This window comes from Meles meles, chromosome 2 (assembly GCF_922984935.1).
Source record: "Meles meles chromosome 2, mMelMel3.1 paternal haplotype, whole genome shotgun sequence".
NCBI lineage: Eukaryota > Metazoa > Chordata > Mammalia > Carnivora > Mustelidae > Meles > Meles meles.
Genome location: NC_060067.1, coordinates 2,001,676 through 2,029,414, shown reverse-complemented (window position 1 = coordinate 2,029,414; position 27,739 = coordinate 2,001,676). Strand labels below are relative to the sequence as shown.

The window sequence follows — 27,739 nt, the reverse complement described above, 5'->3', positions numbered from 1 at the left end:
ATGGCCGGGGCGCGCGGGCTGCTCTGCCTGTGGCTCGGCTGCTTCTGCGCGGGCCTGGCGCGCGGGGACCGCCTGAGGCAGAGCGTCCCGGAGCCCCGCGGCGCTGCGACCGGCGACCGCGCGGCAGGTGCCGGCCCGGGCCCCGCGCTGCGGCCGCACGACCGGGTGTCCGCGCACATGCTGCGGCTCTACGACCGGTACAGCGGCGGCGGCACGGCCGAGGCGGAGCGCACCCCCGGGTCCTCGGAGCGGGGCTCGCGGACCCCGCGCCCCCGGCCGCTGCGCGAAGGCAACACGGTGCGCAGCTTCCGAGCCGGAGCAGCCGGTGAGTGCCCCGCGCGCCCCCTTTCCGCGGTCCCGCCCGGATTTCTCGGGGACACCCCCCAGCTTCCTCGCCTGCCCCCCGCTCTCTGATGCCACCCGGAGCCGCTTCCTCAGCCTCCGCACTGGCCCACCGGGCGCCCTCGGTCCCCCAAGCACCCCGCGTGCGGCCAGCGAGGAGCCCCCCCGGTTAGAGCCCGGACTGAGGGGGATCTGCAGAGCCACCAAGGAGGTCAGGGTGGGCTGAATGGAGGGCCCGGGGAGGGGGCAGGGGCTACCCCACGCCCCGCAGAGCCCTCCTGCGCTGGGGTCTGCGCACCCCGGAGCGCCTCGTGCGGGTGTTCCCCGCGCTGGGCCAGAGCCAGGTTGTCCCGAAGGCAGATGTCATTTCATGCCAACCCCAAGGCACCAGAGGGAAGTCACCCTCGAACCAGACGCCTTCCCCTCGCCTTCTAGACAGTCGCTTCTCCAGACCGTGTGCCCCTCTTGACTCGCGTCCCCCTGTGCTCCCGTATTGGACACTTTCACTTGGACACTTCAGAGTCACAAGGGACTCTGACAGTCCCTTGGTGACTAACCCAGGTGGTCGGTTTCCGATTCCTTAAACCCATCCGGGCAGACGGGGGTGCTGCGCCTGTGTCCCCCTGGGGGAGCGTGGGGGCGGGCGGCGGTGGACCAGGCACCTTCTGGAATCTGCCAGGGAAATCTGCTCATCGCGTTTTCAACACAGATCACAGCGGACCGAAGTTCATGGCTTAACAAGGTTCCTCCCGTCCCCTGTGGGGAAGCCAGTAACCTAAGCACAGCCTGCCTCCCTGTGCCAACAGCTTGAGGGAAACTTCCCTGGACACTGACTCCGCTTATATGCTTTGAGGACACATCGGGCTTTTTCTGCTCACTGCAGTCACGGCACAGGGAAATGTAACTGCAAAGCCTCCAGTGAAGCATTGAAAACTAGCCGAGAATCTTCAAGGAAGGAGGCCTTGCCTCGCCCTCTCTGGGTTCTGTCAGAGTCACTGGAAAGAAATCTCCCCCAGCTTTGATATGTAGGACTCCTGGAAAAAAGGAAAACCAAAGCTTCCATCAAGGAAAGCCCTAAGCTGACCCTGTGAATACACTCTCGAGCCCCAGGCCGGAAGATACTCACAGTAAATGTGAGTTATGCTCCTGACGCAGAGGAGCTGAGCCAGATTTCACTTTCTTCCTAAAAGCCTGAGCATACTCTGTAAGTGGCTGCCCTCTGCGAAGGACACAGAAAGCTTCTCTGGGTTATCCACAGTCGGCCAGCCCCTCCAGGAGGCTGTCCTGACCGCTGACCACACCAGCGCTGACCACACCAGCGCATGCCCTGTTTATTTCCGTGTGGGAGCCGCAGGGATCGGGAGGACGTGGGCTGGAAGGCAGGTGGCCGCCATGAAGATGCGCTCAGATCGCTCTTCTGACCAGCATTTTTTCGGTGATATTCCCAGGGAGTAGCTAAAGCACCCAAGAGACGAGCAGTACTTTTCGTATCAACAAGTTTCATTTTTAGTCTGAATCACGAGGTTGGGAGATGGAATGTGAGTTTTTTCGCTCACACCCATTGCCTGGTTGTTTGTCCGTCTGTCTGAGGCCGAGTGCAACACGCGTGGGAGATGGGTGAGGGTTTGAATAAGGCAGCCCCTGTTCTTTGGGGCTTCGGCTCATTCTGTGCATTGTAATTTCTAGGGTCCTTTATCAGCCTCACGGGTCTTACACCCGCAAATGATAAGCTCTGATAGGAGGCCATAAGCTCCCTGGAAATGATGGATTGCAGCTTGAAGCATGTATACAAGGCTGTGTGCCCTGATAAGAAAAGTCATCCCTTTCGCATCCCAGAGACGGTCTTAATGACTTATTCATCAAAGGTAGACACTGGTTTTTGTGGACGTTTACGTGTCATGTTACTGCATTGGATGGAGACTCCTGGAGAGGTGGTTCGTGTTGGACCCTTTCCAAGCGTGTTTGGTTACTAGCACACTCAAAAGCCCTTATTATAAGGCCGTCCTGGCTCCAGGAAGGCACGACTTCAGGAAGGTGCTCAGGCTTTCACGTGTGTCCCTCTCCTTCATCCGTATCAGCGTTTCCATAACACTCTTTGTCTTGTGACGTATGTTTCGATGTAGATGAAAGATGCCGTCTGCTCTAATAAATCAGATGTGTCTTCTAGTCCGTGGTGTTTAGGTTTCACAACGTATGGGTTTCTCTGCAGCAGCCACGTTACAAATGTTCGTGGAGGGTCAGGTGGTCTGCTGCTATGTGGGGTGGCTGCCGACGGGGCAGACTTTCCACGTGCCTGTCGGGCTGACTTCCAGCCTTTGAGCCCTGTTTGCTCCTTGGAACATACCTGATGGAAATTATTTATTGTTCAAAACCTAGAATATCTTTGGTTGAAACTGAGCTGCTGTGGTATCCCTCTGATTACTTTCTACTTAAACCATTACTTGATGGCGGGTGGCATCGATCCTAAGTACACTTTCTGCTGACCCCTCTCCCCTCCCTCCGTGCTATGCCGAGGGTGTGCCAAAACCCGACGTCTGGAACACTCCTCAGTCTCCTTGTGATGTGTGAGGGCTTACAGAAAGATGGGTTTTATCTTCCCTTCGTAAAGGTAATTTACAAAACTGTCGATGACGGAGAAGGTTAGCTGTATAAAAATACACCGTCTTGAAGGAAGATAAGAGGTATACAAAATTAGCTTTTATTCTCATCTTAGTTTAAGGTGTCCTGGGCTACTTTGTAATAAAAGAAGAGTATTTTACATGAGCTCTTCTCCTGGCTTGATCTTTGAAGATGCATACTCTGTGCTCGTTAGTTTCTCATCATTCCCATACTCACTCACTCTTATTTTTCCTACTCATAAATTTAACTTCCTCAGGAAAAGTGATTAAAGCACACGCGTTCTTACTAGGAAAGGATCACTATTTTCATGTATGACATGTAACTACAAAAAGATTGTATTTCTGTGAATATTTGTCACTTTAAAAAAAATCACACAGACTTCATAGGTAAAAGAAAATTGAGGAATTGGGGCCGTAAAGTGAATCTTGTCATTCAGTGAGGAAGGGACAGTCTTTCCTAAGGTGACCGAAACTCTTTAAAAATGAAAGATTACCATTTGATGTGTATCTGAAGGGTAAGGCGAACATATAAGGCTTTGGAAAAGATAGAGCTGAGGGCAGAATGAGCATCCTGTAAGATACACGGGTCAGTGAGCATACATTATTATTTATTTATTTATTTATTTATTTTTTTAGAGAGGTAGGCAGAGAGAGAGAGAGGGGGAAGCAGGCTCCCTGCTGAGCAGAGAGCCCGATGCGGGACTTGATCCCAGGACCCCGAGATCATGACCTGAGCCGAAGGCAGCGGCTTAACCCACTGAGCCACCCAGGCGCCTAGCGAACATTATTTTTGATGGGTTTAATGGCAAGGAACTATAATGACTTTATTAAAACACAGTTACCTTAATATCTCTGGCACCCAGAAACTAGGCTTGAAATTAACGAGTACCCAGGTTATCTAATGTTTTCATTCAAAGGACAACCATGCATCTTGGAAAGGGAGCTGGGTGTGCAGCTCCTTTGAATTACACACCCCTTTGAATATAGGACAATATAGGACAGCCCCTAATGAAGTTCTTACTATAACAGGCAAGGGAGCTTTACAATCTCTGACATTTAAAAATCCATAATGCCATGAATGCTTGATTATCCATATGAACGAAAAAGAAAAAGAAAATGAATTACATGAAAAATTCATTTAAATCTAGCTTTTTAGTATAGTTAGCCACATTCAAAGACACCAAGGGACGATAGGGGTCAATTAAAAAGTCCCCTAAGTAGATAATACACTCAGGATATATTTATACATCAATAATATATATGTAATTAAGAATATATTAGGAGGGTTACATTCCTTTTATCTAAGCAGTGGAACTCTGTAAGAGTTTGATTGGCCCCGTTCAGGTATCTCTAGAAATTAAATAGGGACATGAAGGCCAAATCTGCTCTCAGGCATTTTGGAGTGGTACACGTTTGCATTTAAAGAGAGGCTTCAAGGAAGGCGGTCTCAACCCCTCCTTGCATGGAAGAAGAAATGGATGTCATAATGTATTTACTAGACAAATTTTCAAACATAGTGAGCTCATCTCAAAACCTATTATTTCTGATAGTCTAGTCTAATTTTCTAGGAGAAACTTTGGTAGAAAGGGGTCTTTGGAAGATGTTAACAGGTGTTATGTATAATTGAGTCCCATGGTCAAACAGGATTGGAAAAAACGATCATTTTTACTTGCTTTGGGAACTTTCAGGGCCTTTAAATGCTAGTGAGTGCCCTGGAGAGTGGATCATTTTCCCCCTGAGAGCATTTTAGAAAATTGTGGTTCTAAGATACCAAGTTGAGGAAACGGTGGCTCAGTGCCTTCCTAATTTCTCAGAAACGGAAGATATACAAAATTCAAGTAAATATTACAACTGAGAACCGTCTCGTTTCTCACTTCCCGGTGAGCACCTATCTCAGGATGTTTACTCACATTGTTCCTGTGTGGACCTGGGTCCAACGGGTGCTGGACCACCTTCCTGCTTTCATGTTTTAAACTCCTCTGACTGTAGTTGTAGAGTCTCTCTGTCATTAAATCTCCATTCTCTCAGTTTCTTTATGAATTCTCAGCCACTGTTCTCTTCTATAGGAAGAAATCCTCTATTTCTTAATATTCATCATTTCACAGCTAGTCTTTGCTTTCAAAGAAAAGCTGCTCTATTTGTGGAGGAATTCACTGGAGATCATACACATCACTTTGTCTTATCACCATTAATATCTTGATGAAAGACACACTCAAGACACCTATCAAATCCCTTCTAAAACACCCGAGTTTGTTGTACTTACGAGAACAATAAAAATCGTTCCTATCAAACAGCCTCGTGAAAATTATGGAGCACCTTTGCATATACTTTCTCGTCGCTACTCAGGAGGGGTTCTTTTTTTGCTGCATCAGAACTTTCCTCCCAAGTTTGGGTGGTTTTCCCATCTATTCACTTTGCACATCCTAGCAATCTGTGTCTTCATAACGTGATCTTGGTGGGGTAGTGGGAATGAGTTTGGTATCACCACAGTCTCAGCTTGAACGTCCCCCTGCCAAGCTCCAAATCAGAGCGCATTGTAATGATTAGGTTACGAACCCATGAACACAGAATCATGTCATGGAAACACTGACCTAGTATCAATCAAAGGACACACGTATACCAGGATAATAGCTCCCCTGGACAGCAGGAATGACGACAGTGTACATGAAGAGCACTCAGCTAGGGAGTATATTTAGAAATGCACAAGGTTGCTGGTCTCTTCACATGCTCGTAGTGGCTGTGTCCCAGCATACTGGTACCTGACGTAGGACTTTGGGTGACACACTTTTTAGGGATGGCAAGTTAAAGGCATAGAGGTATGCATTCATTTAAAACACCTAAGCACCTACGTCATGGAGCCCATTGAGCCTGGTGTGTTTCCTGACTCCTTCAGTGATGGACCTACCTTTAAGACCGTCATTTCCTGAGAACCACAGTAAACGCAGTGCCTAGATTTTATTTGGGCACAGTATGAATAAAATTTTTGAACAAACTGATGCTACCGTATGACCATCGTCCGTAAGTACGTCTTACTTTACTGAGTGAATTCTATTAAATGTTCTTTCTATAAAATAAATACATCTGATAGTTGTAGAAATACAAGATCCTTCGTCCAGTCTTCCGGTTTTACAACTGAGACCCAGCATGGTCTTACTCGTTTTCCTTTAAAGCGTATTTTAAAACCAGTACCGCCCATGGAATCAAGCTAACGATGACCTGAACTAAGTGTAACTGCTACACTTAGGCATGTGTGAAGGAAAATGGTTTTCAAGTAAAGAAGAGATTCTGGTATTTTACTTGTTCTGTTCCCTGAGGCTGAGTTAAGAGACCTAATGACGAATCTTGGCTGAACCGCTAATTAATGAAGAACTCGAGTAGTGCCAGACTCCGTTTCTTCATCTGTCAAGTGATCAAGTCACACCTGCTGTTCCAGTCTCACAGAAGGATGGTGAAACTCGACTAAGAAAATGAATGTGAAAATGCATGAAACAGTTGGACGCTCGCTATGAATGAGATGTTCTTAATATCGTAAACGGTATCTCTCTCCAGCTTCCCACAAACCTTAAACATACCTAACCTGTTGACCGTGTGTAATTGTTTGTAACACAAGGATCATATTTCAGCACCAATGTGAATCCTCTTGTGATAAGATCTGGGATGCCCCAAACCCACACTGAAGAAGTTACTGTTTCTGCCCTGACCTTGGCGGCTGAATGGAGCACGGCGGCACCTTTGTAGAGTGATTTCTTGAGGTGAATTGTTCTAACGTGCAATCTCTGGGTTAGCAGAATCGGCATTACCGGGGAGCTTCGTGGGGATTCTCCAGCCCACCAAGACCATCCAAGTTAAACTCTGGGGTTGACGCAGAAATCTCTGTTTTCACAAGCCATCAAGGTGATGGACACATGTTTGAGACACACTTGTCAAGCCCATGTCCCTCGAGTTTTGAGGATCTTATAACCAGCATCTGAAATCTAGGATTGATTAATGTGTAAGTCCTGATCTCCTCTGGCACTTTTGTGGGCCTTTCTGTGGACAAATGTTTTATTCATTTCCATAATGGTAAGCTTCTCTCATGGTAGAAGGTATATCTCCATCTTTATGGCAGTTTTTTCTCTAGAGTGGACTTAAAGGAAGTTAATAAAGACTTCTAATCCTCCTTCCATAGCTGCAGAGAGTTTGGGGCCTAACAGATTTGGTGGAAGGAGGGTATGGGACAGGGATCTATGAAGCACGAAGAGCCTATCTCATTTCATCCTTGTGTTCCGAGGACCTGACATAGTTGGCCCCGGAGCAAAGACTCAGTAAATATTTTGGTTGAGCAGAATTAGATGTCCAGGGCACTAGATAAGAAGAGATGGTGGAAAGGCTATCCGCCAACCAAAAGATCCTTTAAAAACAAACTTTAAAAAATCAACTTGCCATGAATGAAGTTCCCATGAGGCATTTTACCATGTGTAGGTCCAGTCTCAGTACCAGTCTTCTCCACATACACCTGTTCTAATGATGCTGTTTTTCCAACGAACTGAGAGCAAATGCCATTCGGTACCTCTCCCCAAGAAGGGCTTCTGCTGACTTTGGAAAGTTGGAACTACGTGAAAGTATTTTCACTTTGGTGTTAAGTAGGAAACATTTTGAATCTGGTAAGTTTACATGGTTGTTCACTCAACAAATCTGACAGACATTTTTCAGAATATAAATATGCCAGAGCGTGCACAGTACTAGGAGCTCAACGATTTATTGGGACAGGAGTCTGCCCTCCGAGAGCTCACAATCTAGGAATGCCCTTAGGCGGAGGCTAAGAGTAGATAAACTGACGGATGAACATACCTTAGATCATCCTTGGCTACGTTATACTCTGGACCTAGAGAATGGCCGTCTTGAAATTCCAGAAAACTCAGTCATTTGACTGGCATTCTGCAAGGAAAACCCAAATTCTATGACTTTGTGTTCTAGCTAGGAAGTCTCTATCTTGCCTTGCCTGGGAGTTCAAGGTGGTTGAGCGATCCCGCCTTCTCGACTGGGTAATCTGCAAGCATTCGGCCAGTGACTGGGGGTGAGCTCGGTTCTTTCCTGGGCAGCCCTGGCATTTCTCGCAGCTGTACTTTGTTTGGAGAAAGAAGTAGGGGAAAAAAGCGTTGTCCCGACTTACATATTTTCTGTATGAGTAAAATGTTTTCCCTGCTTTCTGGGGATTTAACTAATCATCAAGATTTCATTTAGTCTATTTGTTTTAAAGTCAGACTTTACATAAAAAGCTTTCCATTGTGTGTTCTAATTCCCTTTGAAAACACTCTGTGTGGGCCAGCACGAAGGTGAACTTCCATATCTCCACTCCCTGGGCACCACCCCAGCGGCTCCGGGCTGGGGGCTGAACGCTCGGGATGAGGGCAGGGCCGGTCCTGAGTTAGAGTCTCCTCACTGTGTCCCTGGTTTCAGTGGGCTCAGGTGCTTCGTTTTCAGATGAAAACAAATAAATCTTCTGCCTTTATCTATGAATCAAACTCCGAGAAAAGTCTGTACAGTCAAGAGAAGAGCTGGTTCCTCTCCAAAATCCATGTTAACTCGCAGGTGCCTCATTTTTTTGCATTTCTACGTGGATAGGTCGGACTCGGTCTGTTTATTCATGAAAGAAGCATTTACTGAGCAGGCGCTAGAGTTAAGCCCAATGTTTATGGCTGCGGAGTCCCATAAAGTCACCGCAGATCTTCTCTAAGGAGTTTATGGTCGTAGGAAGGAGCAGGGATGCCAGGAGAATCGTGGTAGAGGCCAGGCTCCCACAGAAGGAGTGCCTCGGCATGACAAGCACACCTCAGGAGGTGGGGCCTCCCCTTTGCCATAAAAAACCAAGTCTGGAGTATCAAGGAGAACAGGGGGGACGAAGCTGTTGCAGGGAGAAGCGGCGGCAGGTGCCACGTCCTGACAGGTGTGCAGAGAGGAGGGTAACTTGAGACTCACCTGACGTCTGAAGCCTTTCCAAGTCACAGATCCTTTGACTCTAGAAAAGTCAAAATAAGAGGGTAATGGCCGTGGCAAATCCTAACTAGAGGCCGGGACGCGTTCCCAGCAAGGCGGACCCGAGCGGGCCTGCGCCAGCAACCGCGAGAAAACAGCACCACCTGTTGGTCGCCGTACCAGCGTCAAACGTTTCCTGAACAAGAGCTGGAAAACGAAGCCTTGTTCCTGGCGAGTGACCTGCGAGGTTGCTACCCAGTGCATCCTTGCTGCCCTCCCTATCCTCCTGTAGTCATCGGAATTAGGACGGTCTCAGGTAGCCCAGTCTCCCAGACGGATCTCACGGCCATACTCCACACTTAGAAAGTCATTCCTTACACGTACCCGTCTGGATTCTGCCTCCGTGCACCGATCTGTTTTAGGCCTCAGTCTCGTCTCTGACCCTGGAAAGAACAACCCTGGGATCCCCCCTCTTCAGCCCCTCAAGTATTTGTCAACAATTTTCATGCCATCCGCAAACCGTTTGTTTTCTTCCTCCGGGCCGTGCATTCTCTATTTACCGAATTCAAACTCGTGAGGCCGAGTTTCCAGACCCTTCATCATCTTGGCTCCTACTCTCTCCTGTACCAACGAACCGGTCCGAACGAGGGCGTTCAGAATGAGCACGCGGCCCCAGACGTCATTCGGCGGGTGAATGTCTCCTCGTACCCGAGGACTGCGGACCCCTGCTAATGCACACGGGATTGTTTTTCAACCTGGTAAAACCCACCATTGTTGTTACATTATGTCAGTTCGTTGTTATTAATCAGAAGGTGTCCCTCGGGTTTCTACTGCAGTAATTCCAAACAGGTATGCATCGGGATATCTCAGAGCCCAGAGCCGTGGCATTTTCCATGCACCGATACCAGAGCTGTAGCGGAAACGGTACCATCCCGGAGAACAGAGACGCCTCCTGCAAAGCTCCTGTTCTTACACATGTGAAGAGTCTTATTTGGAGAGTTAAGCCAATTGACAAAATCTGTCAAATAAGAAGCGTGAGCATAAGTCAATAGATGTTATCACTTAAGTCCCTTTGCAGGGAGGTGTCCGTCTCCTTATGTAGTTCTCTGTACTCATTTGCTCAACTGCTCACGACTCTCTTACTCCCGTGTCCTTCCTCTGTAAATACTGCGTATTTGTGGGGTCCTCTGGAGGCAAAGAGTATTAACTCGCCCAGAAACTGAGTACTTTAAGGGGAAAGAAGACAAACATAGTGCGGGTTGGAGAAGTCAAGACATGTTTTGGCGGGATGCTTGAGACTTCTAGCTTATTGTTAAGCCAGAGTGGGAGAGGAGGTCACCTAGAATGGCCAGGATACGGCGCCCCCCGGTCTGGGTAGGAACGGCCAAATGTCACGTGCTGGGCATACTGAGAAAATGGGACCTCGAGTTCGGCGCTGAATATGAGTTGGCCGTTCCTTTTCTGAATGTAGGCAGCTTAGATGTCTGTTAGGATTAGATTAATTTAGGACGTAGTAAATTTCTCTTTAAAATACAGGAAACATTGCTATGCAAAAGCCTCTGGGTATGCAGCATTGCCTGCTGCCAGGATGGGCTCCTTCCATTTCCCCGCCCCCAACAGCCCTGTCTCCCTTCATTCTTACAAGTCTGGTTCCCCTTGTGTGCGTCTTCCCTTTACTCTGGCAGAGTTAAATGCTCGCTTTGCTGCTGCTCCAAGAACGTAGTTACCACCTTTGACAGCAAGTAGGATCCTTGTGGCACAGCTACCCCCATTTTGCTTCTCAGCCCCCGTGCCTCCCCCTTCCGTCCACCGCCAGTGTGGACCACAGTGGACGCTGGCACGGCCTGAGACCCGGCCCAGGGCCAGCGCCTCGTAGATGTTCAACTCGGGTTTGTTAAAGCGGAGCATTTGTTTTGCTTTGGTTCTGGGTCTTTGTTGGCTGCAGTGGATGTACTTGTGTCCTACACAATTGTGTGTCACACGAATGACACAACCGAAGCCATGGCTGGAGCCGCTACGCCGGAAAGCACTGTTGCTGACCTGCCCGTTAACTCTTACAACTCTGTCGCTGAGCGGATTGTCAGTCTTAGACCTCGGACTGCAGACTGAACCGATTAGCCACAGCTGGAGGGAAAATTCAAAAGCAATGACCAAAATTATCTTCGTCTAATGTTCTTGGTAAAGGAAAGCCTGTTGCATTCCAAGAAGGGATTCTTTTGCCCAACTTAGTTTCTGGTTTGAGGATTCATGCTCAGCAAAATCCTAATTCTTCTCTGCACTTGGGGAAAAAAGATCCTTTTTTTTTCTTTCCTTCTGGACTATATGACTACCAAAGCGACAGTTACCCTAGACTACCACTGTCCGGCAGAAATGTAATCTGAGCCACAGACGTGAGCCACATATGTAACTAAAAATTTTGGGTGGCCACATTTAAAAATATGAAAAGCAACCAGTGACATTAATTTTAATCATATATTATTATACTGAAAATATTCTGCACCCGATTCTGGTGTGGGTGACGTGGGTCCGAAGTGGCCCACACCGACACGCAGTTGTCAGACACCAGCAGGGTATCTGAGAATCCGACTCTGGCTCCGGGAGATAACGTCGGATCCCGTAGGACCTCCTTCCACTTCGGATGTGGCTCACCAGCCCAGATCGCCACCTGGAGCGTGGGTCCGGATCAGAGGTTCCCATGAACCCCCTCCTTCGGTTTTGATTAATTTGCTAGAGCAGCTCGCAGAACTCAGGAAGCCTGTTGGGTTACCAGCTTATATTAAAAAGATGCAGAAACAGCCAGATGGAAGAGATCGGAGGGCAAGGTGTGGGGCAAGGGTGCGGAGATTCCATGCCCTCCCCCGGTGTGGTGTGTTGCTTTCCCCAAATCTCCATGTGTTCACCAACATGGAAGCACTCTGAACCCCATTCTTTTGGGGTTTTAGAAGGCTTCATAATACAGGCATGGTAGTTTCAGTCCTTGGGGAGGGCTTCATCTCTCACTCCTCTTTCCTCCCTGACCAGGGATGGGGCTAAAAGCCTCAACCCTCTAATCTGGGGGTTGGTCCCCTGGCAACCAACCCCTTTCCCTATTGGTCCTCTAATTTGCCTCAGTAACATAACAAAAGGCACCTGTGTGGCGCTCTTGGGAATGACCAAGGATTTTAGGAGCTCTGAGCCAGACATGGGATGAGGACCAAACTTATATATTTATGATAAAATCACACTATCGGGGCGCCTGGGTGGCTCAGTGGGTTAAAGCCTCTGCCTTCGGCTCAGGTCATGATCCCAAGGTCCTGGGATCGAGACCCACATCGGGCTCTCTGCTCCGCGGGGAGCCTGCTTTCCTTCCTCTCTCTCTGCCTGCCTCTCTGCTTACCTGTGATCTCTGTCTGTCAAATAAATAAAATCTTTAAAAAAAATAAATAAAATAAATAAAATCACACTATCATAATATTCAACCCAAGACATCCAAGTGTTGTCATTTTAGCACGCGATCCATGTAAACCTCTGGTCATGTGATATTTTATATTCTTTTTTGAGCTGAGTCTGAAATCCCGAGTGTAATTTACTCTTGCAGCGCATTTCAGTCCAGCCGTAAGTGGCGACCCTTTTGGACAGCACAGTGCCGGCTAGCGAGCCCTCCCAGAGCTTTCCCTGGGGGCAAGGTGCTTTCCCTGCCCCCAGTTGATTAATTCTCACATCCCTGCCTTTGATGCTATTGGGCTGTTTTCCCAAAGGAGCAGCCAGACTTAGGGAGCTTGGGTTACTTGCCCAGGACAGCGAGCGGGTGTGGTGGCGCTGAGCCTGGGCCCCGCGGTGGGACTTGGAAATCGTGTGCCGAGCTACGCTGAAAGCACCACCAGAGGCAGTGGGGCAGACTCTGAAGCATTTACCAGAGGATATTGAAGATTAGACACAGGGCTGGGAGCTGCTTAACAGCAGGTCACAAGGTGTCTGGAAACATGTTTGGAAGAAGGAAACTCTTTTTTCTTTTTCGAGGAGGAGGAAACATTTGAAACCAAAACGTTGGGGGAAGGAGCACTCCTACCTTACCCGCTAGGACACCACCCCCAGATCCCTTGTAGTTCCGGCTCTCCCCGCCAGGATGTGTGCTGGGTGACCGCTGGCTTGCCACATACCCAGAACAGAGGCTTCCCTCCTTCCACTTGGAGCTCCCATCTGCCACGAGAATCTGGGTAAAAGCACGTGCTGCAGGGGCTGCTGTGCATTAAGGCAGGAGTCTCTGAACAGCCCTGATGCCGCGGCTCTGTCATAAAGGTCTGCAAAGTATTGTCCTGGTGTCGTGGATTGTGCAAACGTGCAGAAATGGCAGTTCCCTGCTCTTCCTCCACACGGTGTTAGAAGTGAGTGAAATGTGTTCCCATCGCACGTCCCTTGGGCTTGGGGACTCCATGAACTCGTTTTACGTTTCCACGTCTTTATAAAAATGTTTTGTTTTTACTGAAGTATGTTTCCGATCAGGACCATAACTTCAGGATCGCGTGTATGTTCCTGAACCCAGTATGTATAAGGAACACGTGCACGGAGGAGGGTCGGGCTCTGGTGACGGATCCCGGGACGGGGTGCTCTTGAGTCGAAGCGCAGCCTTACACTGACTTGGTAGACGATCTCAAGAGAAGGAACCAGCCTCTGCCCTGACTGATAATCTCTTGTTCTGCTGTTCTGTCGCTCTCTCATGTTTGAAGGATTAAAACACGATGGAGCCATTTCAATCATTGTCATCAAGCGGCATGGAAGAGATTCAACGCTTACGTTCTTGGGATGTCGCAAACCCCGGGCAAGCTCTACAAGGGCATTAGTTCTTTAGGATGATTTGAATGTGTGGCTCATTGTTTCCCATGAATTACCTGAATACTGACCTGTGTGGTCTAGCTTACCAGCCCTCACTCTGCACCGTAAACTCTGTGAGGCGGGGAGACGGTACGGTCCCGTAGTGCAGTCCGGCGGCACTAACCGCAGTCAGAACTCGTATCGAAGAACCCCGTGCTGGGCGCCTCCTGAACTGCTTCTCCCGCATCTCATTGAATCGGGATGAGCAGAGGGAGGTGTGGTCTCCGTGCTGTGAACGAGGACGCTAGCTTGCCCGAAGCAGCTGAGCCTCCTTGAACCCAGGTGAGTCTAATGCCACCAGTCCTTGGAACCGGTAGGCTGTCCGCTGCCACGGATAAGACGCTACTACAGTCCCGGGCCGGGTTGATAGAACTGGTTCTCCGTCGTATTCTAACGAAGGGCCAGAACTCTGAGCTCTCATGGCGGGAAGTTCACTGCGGAGTTACAACTTCTACACATCCGTGGTGCTTCAAGAAAAGAAAAACCAAAAACCAAATTAGTAAACATGGCTCATCCTTGCTTTAATCTTCCTCTAGCTTTAAAAAAAAAAAGATTTTATTTATTTATTTGACAGGCAGAGATCACAAGTAGGCAGAGAGGCAGGCAGAGAGAGAGGAGGAAGCAGGCTCCCCGCTGAGCAGAAAGCCCCACGTGGGACTCCATCCCAGGATCCTGGGATCATGACCTGAGCCGAAGGCAGAGGCTTTAACCCACTGAGCCACCAAGAGCCCCAAATCTTTCTCTAGCTTTAAAAATTATTCCTGTTATCTTTTTTTGCTTGTTTGTCTAGCTGAGGTGCAACTCACATAACATAAAGTTAACTATTTCTAAGCGGACGGTTCTGCATCATGTGGGACCTTCGCACTGTTATACGACCACCACTATTTCAGAATAGCTCTTTAATTCCAGAATGAAGCCCCCCACTCAATAAGAGCTTCTTCCCCCTTCGGCTTGCCTCCAGTCCCTGGAAAACAGCACGGTGCGTTCTGTCTCCACGGGTTTACCGGCTCTGAATATCCTGCGTCAGTGGAATCATGCAATCTGTGACCTTCTGTGTCTGGGTTCTTTCATTTAACGTGATGTTGTCAAGGTTCCCCCATGTTCTAGCATGTGTCAGTTCTTCATTACCTTTTATGGATAAATAACAAATATTTATATCATTATATATAAACATACATATATGTTATATATAATATATAAATATGGATTTTATGGATAAATAATATAAGTATCCCCCGCGAGGACACGGCGCTGTCGTTCAGCCGTCCCTCCGGTCTCTTCGCTTTGGCTGTTGTGACCTCGTAACTGCAGGTAAGCATTTGCATGCACTTGGCCGAGTATCTGTTTTCCTTTCTTTGGGCTGCAGGGGAGTAGCGTTGTGGGGTCACATCGTAGTTCTGTGTTTGACTTTTGGAGGACCTGCCAGACGTTTCCACACCAGTGGAAGCGTTTCCCGTTCAGCCAGCAGGAGAAGTGCTCCTTTTCCTCCACGTCCTCGCTAGCACTTACTGTGGTTCTGATTACCACAGCCCGCCGAGAGCACGTCAGATGGTACCTCAGTGTGGTTCTGACTTACGTTTCCCCAGTGACTGTTGATGTGGAGCGTCTCCTCATGTGCATATCGGCCCTTTAGAGATCTTCTGCAGAGAAGTGTCTAGTTGGTGCTTTCGCCCGTTTTTTATGGGTGTCTTTGGCCTTCTGCGTTGAGTCGTACGAGTCAGTTGTATGTTCTGGGTGCCACAGTTTATCAAGTGTATGATTGGAAAATATTTTCTTCCTCCTGTAGATTGGACAGACTTTCTTGACAATGTCCTTGGATGCACGAAATTTCGTTAATCATGATGAAGTCGGGCTTACCCATCTTCCCAATTTATTTATTTATTTTTCCTTTGCAGCTCATATTTTGGGTGTCATTATCTAAGAATCTGTCACCAAATCTCAGACCCTGAAGATTTTGCTTGTATGTTTTCGTCTAAGAACGTAATGGCTCTCGCTCTGTATTTAGGTCATTCATTCATTTTGAGTTACGTTTTGTATGTGGTGTTAGGTGTTAGGTAGGGGTCCTGTTTACTCCTGTTAATTCTTTTTTTTTTTTCCCCTCCCTAGGAACCCTTGGAAGCAAGGGGCTGCACATTTTTAACCTGACTTCTCTAACCAAGTCTGAAAACGTTTTATCTGCCACCCTGCACTTCTATGCCGGGGAGCTGACAGACGTGGGCCTGAGCTGTCCCGTGTCCCAAGGAGGCTCACAGCAGGCCCAGAGAAAACCCTTGCAGATTAATCTCTCTGCGTGGATCCTTAAATCCGACAGAAACCAAAGTCAGCTCCTGGGTCATCTTTCAGTAGACGTCGCCAAATCTCATCGAGACTTGGGATCCTGGCTGTCTAAAGACATCACTCAAGTCCTGAGGAAAGCCAAGGAAAATGAGGAGTTCCTCATAGGATTTAACATTACTTCCAAAGGACACCCGCTGCCAAAGAAGATATCACCCTCCCCCGAGCCTTATATCTTGGTGTATGCAAACGATGCTGCCATTTCTGAGCCAGAGAGTGTGGTCTCAAGCTTACAAGGACACCGTAATTTCCCCAGCAGAGCTGTGCCCCCGCTGGATAGCCACATCAGGGCTGCCCTTTCCGTAGGACGGAGGAAGAAGCGCTCGGCTGGGGTCTTGCTCCCTCTGCAGAACAACGAGCTCCCTGGGGCCGAGTACCAGTACAGGGAGGACGGGGTGTGGGAGGAGAGAAAACCCTACAAGACCCTTCAGACTCAGGCCCCGGAGAAGACTAAGCATAAACAGAAACAGAGAAAGGGACCTCAGCAGAGGAGCCAGACGCTCCGGTTTGACGAGCAGACCCTGAAGAAAGCCCGAAGGAAGCAGTGGACCGAGCCTCGGAATTGCGCCCGGCGGTACCTGAAGGTGGACTTTGCGGACATCGGCTGGAGCGAGTGGATCATCTCCCCCAAGTCCTTCGATGCCTACTACTGCTCCGGAGCCTGCCAGTTCCCCATGCCAAAGGTAGCCCTCGCTGTCTGTCCTGTCCCTCCTGCTTGGGTAGAGTAGAGACACGCGCTGACGGAACGTGTGCTTTCATTTACAAGCCGGTCCGGACACTCACTGGTTGCATCCCAGCACGTACCGGGCGGTCGTGGTCAGGCTTCTTTCTTCCTTAATGGTTGTTACCGTAACACGACGTCAGTACTGGTATGAAGAAGGATACGAGGGAAAATGTATGTGTGAAATGTGCTTTTCGTTTGCTTCCAAACACGGCGTGTATTGAGGGACGTGGGATGTGGCGTGTTCAGCTCTGTGAGGCTCTACGCCCGCAGGCACAAGCCCCAAGGGACAGAAGGCTGGTTTGGGACGGGATGGTCAGGGAGGACTAGATGTCGTGGGAAGAGGGACGGGGAAGGACTAATTGGAGTGATGCTCCTGCAGGATATTTCTTGACGAGTGGTCTCCTGTGTGAGATGAGCTGACCCCACCAGGGTCGGGATCAAGGCTGGGCCCGGTGAACTCACCCCATGAAATCCAGCTTGTTTCATCTGCTTCCCTAGTAAACATCAAAAAAGGAATGTAAAGTAGCGTATTTTCACCCTATAAGTTTCTTCCCAAACTTACTGCAACCAGTCAGAGCTTACCTGTGTCTCTTCCAAAACCAGCAGAGACGACTTTATCCCATCGATCCTCAGTATCCTCAACCATTTACTCCATCAGTCCTCAGTATCCTAAACCGTTTACTCTCAGAAGCTTCCCAGTCCCGCCTCTACCTGCACAGCACATCCAGCGACTCTTCTGTCTTTGGGTCGAAAGTTAGGAAGAGACAGTGGTGACCTCTGGCCTTCAGTCAAGCTTATCGCCGAAATTCTATTCTTGGCTTCCAACAGTTTGAATCTCTGACATACAGTGAAATGGGGCAGTAAGACTAGAATTCGGAGAAAGAATAGAGTTGGGTTTTTTGTTATTCTTTTTTTTTTCAATTTTTGCTGCTATATAATAACGGAGAAAAAAATCCTTTGCCTCCAAGAGTGAAGAGCTTCTGCTTACAGTTCTTTAACGTTTCCTGTTCTCGTGCTCCTAGTCCCATGATCATTGGGTTGCTCAGTGGAGCACATGTAGAAGGTCTGTCTGAACAAGGCCAGGTGTCAGCCTCAGGGCAAGGAACTTGACTGAAATCCCTGTTTTCTTATTAGAATACCCCAGAAGGACAAGCTTTCTACATCTAAGACTTGTCTTTCCCGAGGATTTTTGCTGATTCCGTGTTTCGTAAATCTGAGCACTAAGTAAGGATTATGTACATTTACTATGATATAAACAGCCTTATTTTGTCTAAATATTCATAAAGACTGCATCACTGATCAAATAAAACCTGTTCCAACTAGGGAAGCATTTAAAAACACACCACAAAGACGCAGAATGTAACAGTGATGAATTTTTACAGTGTGGGTTGCTTCGTGGCATTGAGAGGTGGAACAAATTCAAATCCGTCTCTAAACTCAGGGTGACTGAGTTTTCCAAACAATCTCTCACACTCGTACACTGTAACTTCTTCTATGTAGCCTGGGGAAGGAGTTTTCCTTCCTGACTCCAGATTTTCCTTCCTGAGCCAGGGAGCCCTGACCATGTGGAGCTCTTCAGTGAGTTTTCAACTCCCCCCTCCGGAGACCTGGTCCAGTCGCCACTCCACAACAGTGACCCCCTTCTCCTGTTGGTTACGCCTGCCTTGACTGTTCAGGCAGTTGCTTCTGTAGATCTTCCGGACGGTCTCCATGATCCAAAACATAATTATTTAAAAGCTTATGAGGGATAAGTTAAGAGCAACAGAGATCGCTTTGAGTGTGTCAGTGCAGTGGAACAACTAAATGTACAGGCTCCTGGCTGGGCTGCTTAACCTTAATGTGGCTACAGCTTGCCTGGGGCTGTGTCGGTTTTGATCCAGTGGTTCTGAGCATAGAGCCTAAGAATCTGCATTTTTAGTAGAGTTCCTGACAGTTGCTGATGCCGCTGGGCCACAAAGCCCACTTTGAGTAGCCACATTGAGAACTAAATCCTTTTGCCTCAAATCTTGGCTCTACCTCTTACCAGTTATGGTTTTGGGGAGGAGTTATTCATATTCTACACAGTTGACCCTTGAACAACATGGCGGGGGGGTAGGGGCCCTGATGCCCTGTGTGGTCGGAAATCCGCGGATAACTTTTGATCCATAACGTAACTACTAACAGCCTCCTGTTGATTGGAGACCTTATCGATAATATCAACAGTAGATTGACATGTACTTTCTATGTTGTATGTACTCTGTACTGGATTCTTAGCAATAAAGTAAGCTAGAAAAATGAAAATGCTTAGAAAAACTAAATACGAGAAAACACATTTACAATACTGGATTTATAAAAAAAAATTCACATGTAAGTGCACCCATGCAGTTCAAACTCATGTTGTATAAGGGGCAACTGTATTTAAGTTTTCTCACCTTTGAAATGGGTACAACGGTACATAATAAAAACAATAGTATCTCCATCATGACAACCGTGGGGAAATGAAACACCTTGTACACAGTCGGCACTCAGTAAATGCTTGCTGTTGATATTATTAGTAACCCTCATTGTCGAGACCGAGGAGAACAGAACATTAAATACAGGGGCTAAAGAAAGACCAAACAGGGAAAACGATCAAGAGAATAAAAGATGTTAAGACAAGAAAAAGCTTCTTAAACGTTTCTAGCCCCTTTTTAAACACCACAAAGCTTAAAATAGGATTCTCCCTGCAGGTTCAACAGCCTGTAAGCTCTTCCAGGAACAGTCCTTTGGAGAGTCGTAGAAACCAGGGCAGCCCTGCTTGCAGCAACTGAACTCATCATAATATTTGTCCAGACTTGGAATGGCATCCGAACTCCAGGGAGACACAGGGATAAGTGAGGAGCTCTCTCTCTAAGCGCGTGGATTCCCTTTGCCAAGTGGAAAGTGGAAGTTTGGCTGCTACGTGGCGTTCTCTGTCTCTCATCACCTTGTACGGATCTGCTGCACTTTTAAGGCTTCCTAGCAGGGCCCTTTCGGCCTTCCAGGCTCCATGGCTCTTAGGTGGTGCAGGAACAAGAAGGCCAGGAGGCAGGACCCGCACGTAGGAAGCGACTGCATGGGGGGTGACTGATAAATGTCTCTGTCACAGCCCAGCTTCCAGAACGGTCGCCGGAGCAAATGATTGTAAGAAAGGGGTCCGCACCCCTGGGGAGAACGAGGTCTCTGACCAGACCTGGAGGAGCCCATGTGGGTTCGCGAAGGTGCCGAAGATCTCAGATACACACTCTGCCCCAGAGAGACGTCCTCCCAGGCCGCACTCCTTCGCTGGCCCTCCTTCCCTGGAGCCTCCCGAGCGAAAGCCTGCTCTCCACGGCCGGCTCCTCGTCTGCAAAAGTCGACAACCTGTTCTGTAATGCAGAACAGCTGTGTTCTGCCTTTCCCAAATTCCAGGCTTTGCCCTTCCACGGATTCCAATTAGATCGTTTCTGGGCGATCACACCCATGTGGGCTGGACTGGAAGCGCGCAGAGCAAAACCCCACGGCCCGGTCAGGAACGAGGGCTCTGGGCAGATGACACAGTGTCCCTCGCTAACGCATTCCTAATCAAATGGAACTCGCGGCCTTCGTGCGCGGCTCAGCAGGTGCCGGCCGGACCACGGCAGGTCTCGTTCCCAGGCAGGGCCGTGAGGATTTCTCTGATTTCCAGCCCCTACAGCCTGTCTGGGCTCCCGGGGCGAGGCCACTGGAATTATGCATGACATGACATGACATGACAAATAGCCGCCGAGCTCAAGCCCCGTCGTAGGCCTTTGCGTCGCCCTCACCCGCGAAGCGGAGATGGAAACAGAGCCTGCAGATGACATGAGTGACGGAGCCGTTGCTGCTGACCCGGACGCGAGAGAACCCGCGGGGCTGGAGGGACGGGGCTGTTCTTGCCTGGAACGCGCGAGTGCGGAGAACAGCCGAGTCGCAGAATTAGGCAGTGAAGGAGCGAAACACTTGGAACCAAACAGCCTCAATAAAGAAGATATTCACATTTAATGAGCTCAGAATGATACACCCTCAATCAATTTCCCAAGTTTCCAATGCCAACCTCGGGTCCTGAATAAAATGACCTAAAACCCCTCCACCTTGATGTACCAGGTTATCCAAGACCAAATTCCCTAGACTGATGTTAAAGTCATGTTTTACTCTCATTGAAAACAGAGACAAGGGAGAGGGACGCCTGGGGGGCTCAGTTAAGCGTCTGCCTGCAGCTCGGGTCGCGATCGCAGGGTCGTGGGATCAAGTCCCTCATGGGGTTCCTTGCACAGGGAGCCTGCTGCTCCCTCTCTGCCTGCCGCTCCCCCAGCTTGTGCTTGCTTGCTTTCTCTGACAAATAAATAAATAAATAAATAAATAAATAAATAAATAAATAAAATAATCTTTTAAAAAAAAAAGCAGAGACTAGGGAGGGAGAGAGCACAAACTGACAGATTTCTTAAGTGACACAAAGAGAGTTATGAGAAGGATGATCTGAACTAAGAAAAAACAAATATTATGGACTGGCAACCTGTTTCAGAAAAACAATTACTGCATGGATCTTTTGTGCATGACGTAATGATTCCCAGTAAAGGCAGCTTGATCAGAGGATTCTGTAGTGAAGAAACAGGGGGAAACTCCCTATCAAATGGAAGGTTTCTGATAAGACACGGCATCAAGGGCCTGTGCCTAAATTCCAGCGAGCCCACCGGAGACTGCTCATAGTTTCTGAATCTATCATTTGTGAGTTAGAGCTTAAAAAAAAAAAGGACAGGAATTTTCCTAGGAAACACCCATGAATATTTTCCATATCTACTCTGGGTCATTTGCACAGAACCTCTTATTTTTGTTGATGGGAACGATTTCCACAGTAATAGGTAAAATGGAGAGCATGTTATTTCTTGTAAGTATTTTGTCCAATTAACAAGTACTTTTTCAGTGTCCAGAGCACGCTGTGTCCCAGGCCCGGGAGACCAGAAACACACAGCAGTTTTGATCAATCGAGACCCCTTCTGCTTAAATAGATCCACCTCATATGAAATTTCAATATTGCAAATGTCATTAAAACACTAAGAATAACAGAATAATGATGTCAGAAAAATCTATGGTTTAAAGAAACTCTTTGGGGTGTTATCATAGACTGTTTGGATCACTGAGTCTTAAGAATAAATCAGTAGAGAAAAGTGGGTCGCTGCAAAATTTTCTTTGGAAATTACCAGTACCGATGAAGTCACAAACAGTGACTATGGGTCTCTCTGGTACAACAGTTACAGTTTGTACCAGTTACACAGTTGACGGATGTGCCAGACACATGACACACGATATCCGACTTAGACTTCCTTTCCTTAAAGGGAGAATACTTAGCTTTGCAAAGCGAATTGAAGTTAATAATCCTTTCCAACACATACTTAAAGTTTCTAGGAAGAAAGAGGAAAAAAAAAAAAAAAAACAGTTGCTCACCATTCAGACCATATGTAAATAATTTATGCCCATTCACAGTAGAGTTAAAGTCTCATATATGGATAATTTCTTTCATTAAAGTTGAAAGATGGGGTGAGACAAATCGGACTTGCCCTTTCTCTGCCAAAAATAATCCTTTTACTTTTCTCCTCCTCCTCCTCCTCCTTCTTCTAGTCGTATGCCAGCTTTCGGTATTATTTGCTTCTCCCTTGGTTTGTATGTGCCTTAACCTACTGAAGTTGTCATATGGAAGTTTTTAGGAGGTTGAAATTAAAACACCAACTCAGAGGTCCCTCTCAGCCATGAGAAACGTGGCTCAAAGTCTTGAAATTAAAAACCCAGAGTTTTGGCCCAAATCCCACTTCTGAATTGACATGTGATCTCTGGCAAGTTGCCCAGTTTCTGTTTCTAAATGTATTTAAGACAACACTGGGTTCACCTGCCTAAAAGAGACGTTGGGGAACGGGTGCGGCGCGGCGGGCATCCGTCCTGAAGCCTGCAGCGCTCTGACGAGGCCTGCATGTCCTGCGCCCCACAGGGGCTGTCCTTCAGGGCGCCGCAGAGCCGGACGGAGCCGAGTGACAGTCCTGTGTCACGTGGGTGCTGGGGGTCCCACTCGGCATTTTCCCAGGAGCAGACTTCACCAGGCACCTTTGGTCCAACTTCCGATTCCCACTGAATAACCTCGGGCCCCTGTTCCCAGAGGATTTGGCCCCCATGAAACTCATTTCCACACGGCCGCCTGGAGTCGGAACCCATGGAGCGACAGTGACCCCCAGTGGCCAGCGGGGTGGTCGTCGTCACCTCCGTGCCCCTGCCAGGTCAAGCATCACAGAGCAGAGCGGTGACCCGCCGGTCCATCCTGGCAAGCGGATCCATGTTCCCTGATGCTTGGTGTGTTTTCACAGCGCGGTGTCAAGCCCTACAGCAGGGGCGATCATGTATCTACGGGAGTGTAGACGAGAACGAATGGGGTGTTCCTCGACCCTGTTGCTGAAGACATCGAGGATGGGTTAACCCCCGTGCGGGGACCAGCTTGTGTTTCATTAGGTGACTCTGGTTTAGAAAACTGGATTCAAATCCTCTCCCTGTCACTCCTACTTGTTTGACTTTAGACGTGTCATTTGAGTTTTCGAGCGACTTCTTTACTGAAAAATACAAACACTGGTAGTCGTGGTTGTTAGGACGTGAGACAGCAGACACACACAGCTGGCGCGGATACACGCGTGCAGCCGGCGTGACAGATGTGTGCACCGCTGTAGGACCGCCGTCGTGTGCACCGCGTGGACGGTGGCAAAGCAGCTCCCGCTAACCTCCATGTTCTTCTCCATTTCTTTCCAGTCTCTGAAGCCATCAAACCACGCTACCATCCAGAGCATAGTGCGAGCCGTGGGGGTCGTGCCCGGAATCCCCGAGCCTTGCTGTGTGCCCGAGAAGATGTCCTCGCTCAGCATCCTGTTCTTCGACGAGAATAAGAACGTGGTGCTTAAAGTGTACCCTAACATGACGGTACAGTCTTGCGCTTGCAGATGACCTGGCGGAGAACGCGTGCGAATGCTTAATTCTGTCAGGACTTTATTTAATGGACCCCCGTCTTTTGTTTGTTTGTTTGTTTTTGCACTGCCCATGCATTTCACCCCAAAAGATTTTTTTAGAGTCAAAGAGAACGAGCAAAGGGATGGATGATTCCCACCAAGGAGAACGGACTGGGCTTTTTTCTGAATGTAACTCAACGCAAGATTTTAGTCAATGTGGACATTTACTTCTTTTTTTTAAAAAATCACAAAAAAAGATCACTCAGACTGTTTTTAGAGCTATTAGAGGACACACTGATTTATTTTTGTAATGGGCTTTGAAAATAGGTTGGGGAAACACCCATAGCTTTTCACTCATCTCTAAGTAGGCTCACCGCCCTAGATTTCTGAGCGACTCGGCGAGTGCTCAATTATCCAGTCATCGTTTATGTTTATCTTAGAAACGTTTAAGACTCTTGTTGGCCGGTGTTTGTCCTCCATGTGTCCTGTGTGAACGGATGACGGAGAGTGTGTGCTGAGTGAGGTGTCCGGAGGCGGGTGTGTTGCCGGCTGCCCCGGCCCTTCTGTAGGAAGTTTTGCTTCGCACGGTTTTATAATTCAGTCTACATGGGATTCTTTGTTTTTTCCTTTCGCTTCTGGCAAGCACCATTCAGTTATGAGAACTCTACCAAGAAGGAGAGAGTGATCCCAGAGCATCAGCTGTGTGTTACCCCCTGGCCCGGCCCTTCAGTTTGAAATATACTTGTTTTCATTTCATTGTCTCCGAGAAAAGGGAAGCAGCAGCCCAATTTTCAGAAACCCAGGGGGGTTCCCCTTCTGTACTCCTTCATTTGTTCTTTTAAACTGAATTCAAAAATTCAACTGAGGGGCGCCCAAGTGGCTCAAGTTTTGAGCGTCTGCCTTTGGCTCAGGTCGTGATCCCGGGGTCGTGGGATCAAGTCCTGTGTCGGGCTCCCTGCTCCGTGGGGAGTCTGCTTCTCCCTCTCCCACTCCCCCTGCTTGTGTTCCTTCTCTCACTTTCTCTCTGTCAGGTAAAAAAATAAAATCTTTAAAAACAAAAACAAAAACAAAAATTCAACTGAATTTTTAACATTTGATTAAAATTGTACTTCTCTGGATACGCCTTGACTTCCTGTCAAGTAATCCATAGACACCAAGGCTTGAGATGGAATATTGGAGATTTCCTTAAATAAATGAATCAGAGTCACATGTGGGATGTCGTTCTTCAGCCACATCAGGTCGAGGCACCGTTTCAGGTGGATCGGCTCAGCCTTGAAGTCAGTACGTTAGCAGACTCACTAAACATCATTCACCAAAAAGAAGGAAGTCAAATATAGACACTTTGTTTTTCTCCCCACTTTCGTGTGTCATAAATGTCCTCTCATACTTTGCCATTGAAAACTTGTTTCAAAAATCCTCCCGCTATATTCCGTGTCGGACAAAAACGTCTTCAGACCATGGGCTGGTGAGGATGTCACGCCTGTGGTTCACTGTCTTCTTAGTTGAGTCTCGAGTCTCACCTGATTAGAGACAACAAAGCTGTCTCAGAGACCACGAACTGTCAGAAGACGTGGGGTTTTCTCTCTCTACCTGTAGCTCCCGATCTTGGTCTATCGTTTCATGCATATTTACGGAGCATTTGTTTTGTAAGAGGCACTGTGTTAACTGCGTGTCTTCAGCATCCTCATGGTGCAATGAAGAGGTTGACTAGTTGAGCTAGAAGGCCTTTTTGATGCTCCCTGTTTGGGCGTATGATACTGGCTGTTTCATACACCTCTTCCTCGAATGGATGATACCGGCAGATAAAACACTGCCGGGTCTGCTCATAAACCAAACGCAAGAACGTGCTCGTCTTCAGTGTTTGGGAGTGAGTATGGAATTCTCTGTGGTTTCAGCTGTATTTCTAATGTTCTAACTTATTAGAAATCCATTCAAAGATTACCACGAACAGAAGTTCTTTGACACTTTTGGAACACACAGAGGTCGGCGTGAGTTTCTATTAACTCCATTAACTTCTATTAACACTCGTTCTGAATAGTAAGTCAAGCTCTGGGGCCTGAGTTACTGTGATTTCTCCTAGTTCATTTTTTATTCTGGCTGCGCTATGTTAGATATTTGAAGTGAGGCAGGTGATGGAATTACTTTTAATAAACTTTATCAGAAGGTTGAAAGCAAAATTATATAATAGAAGTGAGCCGGTATGTGGTTACCCTATTCTGGGCATCCAATCTTTCAGTAAAGATTTCTTTTTCATTGGTAGAAATGATGAAATTCTACATTTAGTTCTTTCCTCTAGCAGTTTCCAGCATTATTTTTCAGCCCTCTTCTCTGATGTCGGTTTGTTACCTTTCTTAATTTTAATTGATGACCCCTTTTACAGATTAAATGCCACAATGGCAGAAAAGCCTCTAAATAATAAAAATTCATGAGTATGAACTAAGTAAGATTTTATTTTAAGTAGCAGTTTATATAACAGAATTACAACACAATTAAAGTGTGTGGTAGTCTTTCAGTAATCAAAATATTTCTTTGACCACTAGTTAGTTATTTCTAGATGGCCTTGTGACCATTATTTGACAACCACATTGAAGACATGTTATGCTAGAAGCAGGAAAAGCTTTATTCCCTCCAAAATGAAGATTTCTTTTTAGTCAAAGGGGTTAAAATAAATGATATTTTAACTAGTAAAAGTTTACTTGAAATAGTTGGAAAATTGAGTGACTCTTTCACAATTTCTTAGGTACTAGTACATGTGTAATTTTTACATAGGCTTTTTACAAATCTCCTGGTATAAAAATGGCAATGGTGTGAGAAGGGGTTTAGAAATGACATTTCTTAGATCATGCATCTGTCTCTCCCTCTTCTCCCTCTCCTGTTCCCCCTCTTCTTCCCCAACCCCCATTCCTGGGTGCAACACAGGCACACACAGTCGCTTAAAAAATGAAATTTTTGTCAATAACTTTTCTTAAATTCATATTCAGGGGCTGCTGATGTCAATATAGTATATTCAAAATATCTTCCTGTAAACGATGAGGTAATATATAATTTACAGGATTTGGGACTGTGGAATTTCAGCTGGAAGATTGGACTCCCCAGGTCTCAGGAATACAATCCTCCAGATACGTTTTTACGTTCACCCGGCTGTGTATTAACTGACGATCATTTCTTCATTGAAAGAAGATTTTTTACGTCAATATTTCTGGGACAACTCTTGTCACCTGCTTAATATTTTTATAGATAATCCTACGTGCATAATACTATTACCCGCCTGCCGCGATTTTTTTTCTATAATTACATTATTTGGTTTAGTCTTTCTGCTTTCACTTTTCTCTATGCTAACAAGTAACTAACATCTGGTTAGTTACTTCTTTTTGAATCAAGGTTGGGTTAAAGAATAGCTATGCACATGTGATGTGTAAGATTAGATACGAAATTAAATAAGAAAGCTTGGATAAATCTGACTTCTCTGTATAGCTTTTTCTCCCCCTGGAGAATCATATTTTAATGTAGTTTATAGGTGATTAAATGATCCCCCTTTTCTAAAAACCAAACCTTCCCTCAGCTTTTCACAGTAGTTTCTGTAAATGTGTTAGTCCAGAATTTAATGATTGTACAGTTGATGGCAATTTAAAATATATATATTTTATATATATATATATGGGAAAACTTTAAAGATGCTTTTAATTTATTTAATGACTGTTGCTTTTCTATAATGGTAATTTTCATCCTTAGATGGTGAGAAGAAATTCTTTTTACTATGGTTATTACATGCAAAGTGAAATTTGGTTCTTTAGTCAAATTCACTAATGGGACATGTCGCAGTGAGACTGTGCAAGACACGTCACTACTGATGGAAAAGCTTTGCTGACTTTGTATCATTTTCCTCCAATAGTGGAGAGCTTTTCATTATACAGTACAAAAATAAAAATTGCTTAATTGAA

General features: G+C 47.1%; 1 protein-coding gene across 1 annotated transcript; it reads left to right on the top strand.

Annotated features, from left to right (window-relative positions):
* On the top strand, positions 1-27,739 carry BMP3 (bone morphogenetic protein 3). The gene is made up of 3 exons (XM_045997244.1): positions 1-325; positions 15,873-16,783; positions 23,605-27,739. The coding sequence occupies exons 1-3, from the start codon at positions 1-3 to the stop codon at positions 23,794-23,796; spliced, it is 1,428 nt and encodes a 475-aa protein (XP_045853200.1). The 3' UTR covers positions 23,797-27,739.